This window comes from Mytilus galloprovincialis, chromosome 10, assembly GCF_965363235.1.
Source record: "Mytilus galloprovincialis chromosome 10, xbMytGall1.hap1.1, whole genome shotgun sequence".
In the NCBI taxonomy this organism is placed as follows: domain Eukaryota; kingdom Metazoa; phylum Mollusca; class Bivalvia; order Mytilida; family Mytilidae; genus Mytilus; species Mytilus galloprovincialis.
The window spans coordinates 59314331-59324906 of record NC_134847.1 but is presented as its reverse complement, the minus strand read 5'-3'; the positions used below and the strand labels follow the sequence as shown (position 1 = coordinate 59324906).

General features: G+C 31.5%; 1 protein-coding gene across 3 annotated transcripts in view; it reads right to left on the bottom strand.

The window, feature by feature from the left end:
* Positions 1 to 4040: 4040 nt before the first annotated feature.
* Positions 4041 to 10576, bottom strand: part of LOC143047984 (protein MFI-like) — a 48508-nt gene continuing 41972 nt past the window's right edge. For all 3 annotated transcript variants that reach the window (XM_076221367.1, XM_076221365.1, XM_076221369.1), the window contains one exon: positions 4041 to 5442. In XM_076221367.1, the coding sequence (XP_076077482.1) occupies positions 5306 to 5442 (137 nt within the window). In that variant the 3' untranslated portion in view covers positions 4041 to 5305. The remainder of the gene's footprint in view (positions 5443 to 10576) is intronic.

Here is a 10576-nt window from a genome sequence, read left to right as displayed (position 1 = left end):
ACCAAATATAGTTGACCTATGGCATATAGTATTAGATAAAAAGACCAAAACTCAAAAACTTAACTTTGACCACTGAACCATGAAAATGAGGTCAAGGTCACATGGCATCTGCCCGCTAGACATGCACACTTTACAATCATTCCATACAACAAATATAGTAGACCTATTGCATATAGTATGAGAAAAACAGACCAAAACACAAAAATTTAACTATAACCACTGAACCATGAAAATGAGGTCAAGGTCAGATGACACCTGCCAGTTGGACATGTACACCTTACAGTCCTTCAATACAGCGAATATACTAGCCCTATTGCTTATAGTATCTGAGATATGGACTTGACCACCAAAACTTAACCTTGTTCTCTGATCCATGAAATGAGGTCGAGGTGAAGTGAAAACTGTCTGACAGACATGAGGACTTTGCAAGGTACGCACATATTAAATATAGTTATCCTATTACTTATAATAAGAGAGAAATCAACATTACAAAAAATTTGAATTTTTTTTTCAAGTGGTCACTGAACCATGAAAATGAGGTCAAGGACATTGGACCTGTGACTGACGGAAACTTCGTAACATGAAGCATTTATATACAAAGTATGAAGCATCCAGGTCTTCCACCTTCTAAAATATAAAGCTTTTAAGAAGTGAGCTAACGCCGCCGCCGCCGGATCACTATCCCTATGTCGAGCTTTCTGCAACAAAAGTTGCAGGCTCGACAAAAACCGAGGGAAACACATCAACTTTAAGAGGAAAACAGTGAAAGAACAGAACACAGAAGTGTAACAAAAAATGAACAACAATGTAACATTAATAGAAAAGAACTATTAGATAACAACTGTCATATTCCTGACTTGGCATAGGACATTTCAGGAGTGTGTCAGGAATATGACAGTTGTTTTTCACTCTTTTTATGTGTTTGGGCTTTTGATTTTACCTTCATTTGTTAGAGGTATTTCCGTTTTGAATTATAATCTTGGAGTTCGCTATCTGTGTTATTTTACTTTTGTTATGATTCATTTTATTTCACTAGTCTTTTTATTACCGCGATTTCAACATACGCTTACTATTAATTGAAATACGTTGTAAAAGCCTGCGATAGATGCTAAGGAGATATTCAAACTCATATTTAAAGTGAAACTCAGAACGACATGGCAAAAAACAACAAATACCAAAATAAAAACTAGAAGTCCAATAACACTTCATAAAAACACAAGACTGAGCATCACTAACCCCCCAGGCTCTTTTGTGAAATCGGTTAATAAAAAGGGCTGTAATGGCAACCCTACAATTAACAAAGAGGTCGATAAATGTGAATTATTTTTCCGTCTGGGAACATTTATTAAGAACATACCATGCATGTGCATATTTTTATTCAAAAATGCTAGGCTCTACTCTGGGAATGAATGCAGCTCGGATTTCTATAACCAACAAAAATCTGCTGTCACATACGCATTTCCTCATTTAAAGTTGGACTTGTTGCAGTCCCCAGTCAAATGTCTACCATTTTAAAGACGACAGCAGTAAAGAAGATGTTGAAATATCATTTAAACATTTTATACATTTAGTAACAGAAACAATTGAGAGAAACGTACTATCTGAACAGACTATAACGAGATTGAATCTTTCCTGGATAACAACGGGTAATAAACAGATAATAAGAAGAAAATATCGACTTTACAAAAAATCAAACAATCAGACAATAAACACTGGATACATTTCAAACTTTCTATACAACAAATTAAAGAACAACTTTAAAACTTGTAGAACGAACACCACAAATATGTTAAACACCAGAAGAACCTTCATTACTAAATATACAACAAAATAATTCTGTCTTATATAAAAGGTCTGAAAATACAGTAACAGCACTACTATTCTTAAACAAAATAGGAAAGACATCATATATGCGGGGAAAAAGCTAATTTTCATAATCAGCATTCTGAGAAATGGATGCTAACCAGCCCATATCTATAAATAATATATTGAGTAAAGTTTCTAGGAAATCAACCTGACAATGTTAGACTGACAGATCGAATTCTAAAATTTCTCCGGATCTGGACTATTTGCTTTCACTTCATCGTTTAGCATTGCGAAGACGCCGTATCCCTTCTCTAACTTGTTAGGGTTCGTGTTGCTTAGTCTTTAGTTTTCGATGTTGTGCCTTGTGTACTATTGTTTTTGTTTTTTGGCCATGCCGTTGTCAGTTTGTTTTCAAACTATGAGTTTGACTTTCCCTCTGATATCTTTCACCCCTCTTTTAGCTATTAAAATACTAAACAGATATTTAGAATTATGGCTGTGAAATATATCTAAATCAACTTACAAAAGTATGAAGCCCATGAATATTACAAAACCTAGAAGTACCAAAACCAAGCTACAAGGGCTGATCTGGTGCCATACAGATGCATGTAAGAAGAAACAAATTATTGCCCGATACATAAAGATGAATTACAACAAATCCATAAAACAGGATCAGTACCATCAGATTAATTCGTCGGAAATGTTATCCCGATTTTAAATAATGAAAAAAAAAACAGATTCATAAAACTACCGACCTGTTTCCCATACGTCTACCCCATGCAAGATCATGGAGAACGTCATTTTTTTCGATTTATGAGTTTGACTATCCCGCTTTTATCTTTCGTCCCTCTTTTTAAAGTATAATCGTGATAGAAATAAACTCTCATCATACCTGCACCGATTAAGAGAAAGCAACTCGTGTGAACAACAAATCATAAACACTGCTGAACACCTATAGACCAGCGAGAGAAAAATAACAAAATAATTACATGCACCTATCAAACATTTGGCTAAACTATATACCACTGAAAAAAAAATGTGAACTTTCAGATAAATGATACCGTAAGCCTGAGAAGTATTCATAAAATATCATAAATGAGGTTAAATGATTACATACTTTCAAAAGGGGGGCGAAAGATACCAAAGGGACAGTCAAACTCATAAATCTAAAACAAACTGACAACGCCATGGCTAAAAATGAAAAAGACAAACAGACAAACAGACAAACAATAGTACACATGACACAACATAGAAAACTAAAGAATAAACAACACGAAGCCCAAGTATTGTCATAGCTGTTAATTTCAGTAATTTCAAATATATTCAAAATTCGGAGAACATTATTTTATTCAGATTTTATGAAACCTGCTAATTAAGAAACTAGCGAAAATAAGAGGTCAAAAAAGAAGTTATGCTTCTAATGGATTTAAGGAAGGCATTTGAAACCGTATGCTATTGCTTTCTAGTACATAAGCTGAGACATAATGGTCTTGAAAAGTTAACAGTCAATTGGATATAAAACAGGCTCCAAAACAGTTCATCCTCCTAGATGGGAGTATCTCACACCTGCAACAATCCTCAAGGCACTGTTCTGGGCCCACTTATATTTCCTTTGTACATAACTGACACAGTGGATGAATTAACAACTGGTAGCAGCTTTTGTAGTTGGACTGTTAAGTATACTGTTATAGCAATCTAGAAACGACATATAAATACTACAGAAAACCTTAAGGTTTTGAAAAAAGATGGTCTATGAATTGGAAACTGTCATTCAATCAAAAGATGATACAAGTATGCTTTACAAGTTACTCAAAATATCCTAAATAGAATTGAAAGACCTTACTTCTTACATGGTACAAATCTTGAAGTTAAAGAGGATCACACATACTTAGGAGTTGAACTGGACAACAAGTTCAATTTGAACTTTTACATTACCACCAGGATAAATAAAGCATCACAACTAAATTATGTGAGTAAAAATTTATTTCAAAAGGTAAATTCACAAAAATACTAAACTCAAAGGAAAATTCAAAACGGAAAGTCCCTAATCAAATGGCATATCAAAACCTCAAACACATCAAACGAATGGATAACAACTTTCATACTCCTGAATGCCCTCCTGATATCAAACAAAATGCTTATATTGCCCCGGTTCTACCACATCTAGAACACAGCAGTGCAGTAAGGGACTCTTAATGGAAGAAGGGCATAAAAAAAGTGGAAAGGATTCAACACTGAATGACAAGATTTTTAATTTGAAGGTGCAAACAAGCCCTATTTTTTCTTCTCCTTCATGCACATGATTTTACAATTGACAAAAAAAAACTATTTTAGAAATCTAGCAGTGAAAACAAGCAATTTTTTTTTATAACAAATTTTAATTTTAAATCAACAATGTTTGGTGTTGAATAAAACAAGTATAAAAATATCAATCAACAAAAATAGAATATACAACATACATATATGAAAATACATTATATCACAAAACTTTCAATTTATATAAAGTACAATTTAAAAATACAAAATATTTGTAAGGAATCTCTTTCTTTCATATAAACTGTTTATCATACAAGTGTTTACAATTTATTGTAAACTGATGTATTCGATCTGAATCTTGCACTGGAGGTGTTCAAACAATACTTTATACTGAAGCCAATATTGTTATAGTAACAATACATGCTTTAGGTGATTTACCATTTGGTAAAACCAATTTCAACCTTATCAATTTCAGATATTACACCTTTCAATTCAGAAATGGCTCGCCATAAATGCAAATGTAATTTGACAAGTATATAATCCTCAGCAGTTATTTAAAATCTTAAACATTCCTGATTTCCATTTTTTTAATTTTAACATTAGAACTAATTACTACATTCACATATTTTTTTTTAATTTGCTGTAAATTTATAACAGAAAGTTATAAATTTGAAAGTAACAAATGTTAAAATTTTATATTCAAACTAGAAATCCTGTTCCTTTATTTAGGCTTATCCAAACTAAGTTAAAGAAGAAGTACCATCAATCAATCCCCAAATTATCAGCCAAACTAGTATAAAAATATCAATATGAAAAGTCCATAGTATAACATAGCATAACATATTTTCTGTGAAACTGATTTTGGAAGATATATATAGACTTTCTTTCACCAAAATAAAAGTTCAAGCAGACTTTATTTTAAGATGAAAAAAGTTCTGCAAACACAAACAATCATTTCCTTAAAGAACATGATAGTATTTTTATGAACTAATCACTCATCACTATCATGAACTCAATGTTTCAATCACTATTCCACTTAGGTATTTCATGTTTACCTCCAAAAAACACAATATTGATAGAATTATCATGATATGTAAAGCAACAATATGGTCATAGACAATAACACAATACCATACTTAATTTATTTGACATGATTAGAAATGCAAAGTGTTTAATGCATGTGACAACAGTTCTGCACAAAACTGGCCAATCACATTTGACAACTTTCACTCTGATAAAATATTTAGTTGACTGGTATCCTGCCTGATATACTTGATGCTGGAGTATTCCTGGACTGTTGTGTCGACTGGTACCTTGATTGTCCAGGAGACAGGGAGAACTCATATGGATCTGCACTGGTAAATATTCTCATCTTATCCTCTGAAAAATAAAATATAAAATGTTAGGAAGTTGCATTTAGTCCTGAGACTGAAACCACGGGATAAATCAGCATAACAAAATATCTATACACAAATACCATGATCATTTTATAAGAATAGCCAATCAATTTTAAATGATTAATTCTTTGCCATGTACAAAACACTATCTGAAAACCAATTAATCAAGGAGTTTCCTAAATACAAACAAACATTGTATCACAAAACATCCATGAACTAAGTATCTTCACTTTACCATGATACAGGCAGCAACATATTTTCATTTACTATAGCTAGTAATTTAAAAATGAGGATACTTGAAATGATTGCCAATGGGACAACCAACTGTAGACCAAAGGAAAAAGATGAGAACAACTACAAAATGTTAAAAATTCAAAAGATTTAAGATTATTAACTTATTGTGTACAAACTCTCAAAGAACTCATTGTAAAAACTGTATAAACCTACAATTTAAAAATGTGAACAGTTTTATATTTCTCTAAGACAATCAGGAAGACTATCTATAGGCTTTCCAAATGTCAAATGACCTTGAACAACAATCTGGTATTTCAAAATTTTAAATGTAATAAATTTTTGTACTTTCAAAACTTTAAATAAAATCAAAATAAAGAGACATATAGAATGAGAGAAAAGTGAAATGTATAGTAAAGTGTGACAATCCTTGCTAGGCAGTGAAAACACTTAAATAAATATTTGCTAGCTTCTACTTAGTAATTTATCTTATAAAGTAGTTCAGGAACCTTTGTTTTACTATCTTAGAAATCTTGAAGTTTATCTTATCCTACATGTGATTGACAATGAAACTCATATCAGGAGATTGAGAAATTTTGGTCACGAGATTAGACCTCAGATCAGAAAGTTTTTTTCAAAATGCTTTTCTTCAATTTTCCATCTGAATGTAATGTGTACCCTTGTAGTAATTCCATGTTAAGACTTTAATATAACTTATTTAAATCATTTCATGTAACAACAAATTATTTACTAAATTTCACAACTACTGTGGTTTCATAAGTATTCATGGAATAACAGATTTCATGGATTTCTGTGTATAAACACACAACAAATTCAGATGTTAAACAAAGTGTCAATTGTAGTAAGGATTGTAAGCAGACTTTCCTAAATCAATGAAAATTGATTCCCACAAGTTATAAAAATCAACAGTAATTTATACTCGACCATTTGAGTTTTCTCATTTGAGACATGATTGCCTACAAGTCAAACAAGTTTAAGGCCTAGTGAGGAAAATTTGTATACTTCACACAAGAGTCTGCTTAAAACCTTTCTTGCTGCTCTTATCAAAACTGCCTGATACAATAAAATGGGCTCCAATCTTTTCAGTTTATATTTCCACACTTATTAAAGACCACAAGTCAATAAGCACACAATTACAAAGGAAGATATTGTTGATTTCATCATACAATAAAATATGTTACTGGATAAATTTCTTCAGATAAAAAGTTTGGTTTTTAAAAATATCAGTGAATCAAATTATAACTTAGTAAGCAAAGTGAATGCAGGTGAAGACAAATATAAATGTTTAAATTGTGTGATCACATGGAAAGCTTAACGAACAAATGACTAATGATATGTTTCTTTCCTGTGAATACAGCTTATATTTACCAATATATGAATATTAACTTTTAATAGGCTGAAATAAAATCAGATATACTGTAAAATTTAAAAACCAGCTCAACACAAGAATATGCAAAATCAAAAATGCATTAGTAGATGAATGAAATGAGTAGAAATAAAGGAACATACATAATTCCTCCTCAAAAGGACCAATAAGAAAATCATAATAAGTTTGTTGTTATTTTCCGGAGCATTTTTTTTTTAAATATCCTTAAATTCTTAATATTACTGATTGTCTCCCTATAGGAGCCATAGGTGACCACATGGCCTTCATCAACGTATATCTCAAACAGTTCATCCTCTTGGTGTTATTCATACCCGAAACTATTATCTTTGAGGACACAGTATGGGTGCAGAAAACTTTTTTTTCTTTACATCAGCTTTTGAGTTACAACACAGTAGTGAGCCTGTGTTTATGAAAACAGTTGTAGTAGACTAGATTACTCTGAATTAAAACAACATTAAAGAATATAATAAAATAGAAATAAAGTATATTTTGTATATTCTCAAACAGTTCAGAACAATGGAAACGATAAAACATAGTTGCCATGTCATGTCTTCATTAAAAACCGGAAATGAGGTCATATTTTTCCGAAAATACGACAAAGATGATAACAGAACTTTTTTTCTTTTTAATTTTAATATGAAAGGCATTTAATTTTCTCACAACTATGAGACCCTGACCTTCAATATTAGGTCACGAGATTTCCAAACCTCAAGACACGCCTTAATCTTTCTTTCTTTTTCTAACCATATTATAGCTTCTATATCAACACTGTATCCATCCATGACTCCCAATGCTTTAATTGGTTCGCTTGACCACCTATTTTTTTATATTTTGGTGTTTTATTTTTCCAACGACCCAAATATACCCCTACAGTCTTTTCATAATTTATCTTAGCTCCCGATGCTTTCTCATATATTTCTAAAACCTTGAATGTTTCCTCGATTGATTCCACTGTTCTATTAAAAAATTGTGTATCGTCTGCAAACATGTTAATCTTAACCTCTTTCTTTTCATTTTCTATGTTTAATAGGGTGGGGTAAATTTATTCCTTGAATTTTTGGATTAGCCCTAATTGTGGCTGCCATCGGCTCTGCTTGTAAATTGTATAGCATCGGCGATATTGGACAGCCCTTTATGGATTTATCTAGAAATTGGGACGTATCTTGATTGAAAACTGTTAGTCATTAAACAAGTTTTAGCATTTTTTAGTAACATTTTAACCCATTCCCGAAAAGTTTCCCCAAATTGAAGTTTTTCTAAACATGCATCTAACCATTCCATTTCTGCATAGTGAAAAGCTTTTGTTTGGTCAAGAAAAAGGATTGATCCTTCCTCGTCTTCCATATCTATAAAGTCGAAAATATCTTGCAGCATTCTATTAGAATCAAAAATATTTCTGCCCTTAACAAACCCTTTTTGATCTGTTTCTATAATTGATGGTAGAACTATTTTCAAACGTTCAGCCAGAATTTTTGAGCAAATTTTATGGTCTACATTTAATAATGTTATAGGTCGCCAGTTTTTAATATCCTCCCTCTCCCCACTTTTATATAATAAACTTATCATTCCAAGTCTCTGCGATTCGGAAAGTGTTTTATCAGGTTTCTTTAAATATTTGCGTAAGCTCGTCCTGTATCAAAAACCAATATTCCTGATAAAATTCTGCAGTTATGCCATCTTCCCCTGGTGATTTATCCCTTTTCATTAATTTAATTGCTTTAAAAATTTCATCTTTTGTAATTTCACTATCACATACACGTTTTTCTGCTTCAGATAGAGTTTTATTTACATTATATAGTAATTTTTCCCCAGCCTCTCTATCACAACCCCCGAGGTAAAAAGTTTCTCATAATATTTTAATTGTTCGCCTAAGATTTCATTGATATCATTTTTGTATGTGCCATTTTCGGCTTTTATTTTTGACCATAGTTTTTCTTTTCCTCGTTTTTGTTCTAATCTAAAAAAATAATTTGTGGATTTTTCACCTTTTTCATACCAATTTATTTTTGATCTTATGCGTGCTGCTTCTGCTTTTTGTTCGTAATATTTATATATATCATTTTTTTATTTAGTTTTCAACCTCATTTAGATTTTGTTGTGTTCCATCATTTTCTAACAGATTTTCTAATTTATCTTCCCAATTTTTAACTTCATTTTTATTTAACCTAAGTTTCTTTGACATAGTTATTGTTGTGTCCTTTATTTTAGTTTTTGTTAAGTCCCAGAACTCCTTTTTATCTTTAAAATTATTTAATGTTAAGTTTCCAAGATTTCCAGAATGTTTCAAAAGTATTTTTGAATAGGTCGGTTTTAATTATACTATTTTTCATTTTCCAATAACCCGGGCCTCTTTCTGGTTCGATGATGTTCATAGTAGTAATTATTACGCCGTCGTGATCGCTGAAGGGGAAATAAACAATTTTTGCATTGTTTACTCTACAATCGATAGTCTTAACTACACTACAATAATAACAAACACAAATTGCATTTAGCCGTGCAGACTAACAGAGCCGGCTTTTAATTTATATTTTATATTATAAATCATGACATATATGAAATACAAATACATTTCAAATGAGGTACACAGAAAGAATAAACATCTGAAACAAGTTTACTCTGAATCAATAAGAGCCCATATCTCTTTGTATGTATGTATGTATGTATGTATGTATGTATGTATGTATGTATGTATGTATGTATGTATGTATGTATGTATGTATGTATGTATGTATGTATGTATGTATGTATGTATGTATGTATGTATGTATGTATGTATGTATGTATGTATGTATGTATGTATGTATGTATGTATGTATGTATGTATGTATGTATGTATGTATGTATGTATGTATGTATGTATGTATGTATGTATGTATGTATGTATGTATGTATGTATGTATGTATATATATCCGTCTTTAACGTAACCTCGCCGCCCAGGAAAAACCATCAAAAAACTTTACTAAAGAAAATTGATATGGAAACCTGTGTTCGGAGCAAGTGCAAGGCACGCCTCGGGACATTGATGCCAAACTCCATCACAAGAAAAAACAGCAAAATAATATACAATATCAAATATAATGAAACATTGAAGTTTAGTGTTGAACGTCTACGGCTAGAATGATTTTCAAACACATGAAAATTAAAAACCCGCTTTCACCAATTGGTCCACGTAACCACGTGTACAACTACACATAACAAAACCCGCCAAAAATATATACCGTTCTTATAAAACGTTCCTTTTAGACAACATTTTCCCGCTATACTCCGAAACGCGGGAAAATACATTTCCCACCAGTGAATATATAATCTATTCTCGAGTATGATTGACCCCTTGAAAATGTGTATTGTTTTTGGTTGGATATCTGAGACGCCAAATGTCCGTCAGTTCATTTTTTTCAATGAAATTTTTTAGTTCATAATTTCCCGCATCTTCACGCGTGGGCATATGTTTTCTATCTAATTTCCTATTTAGACAAC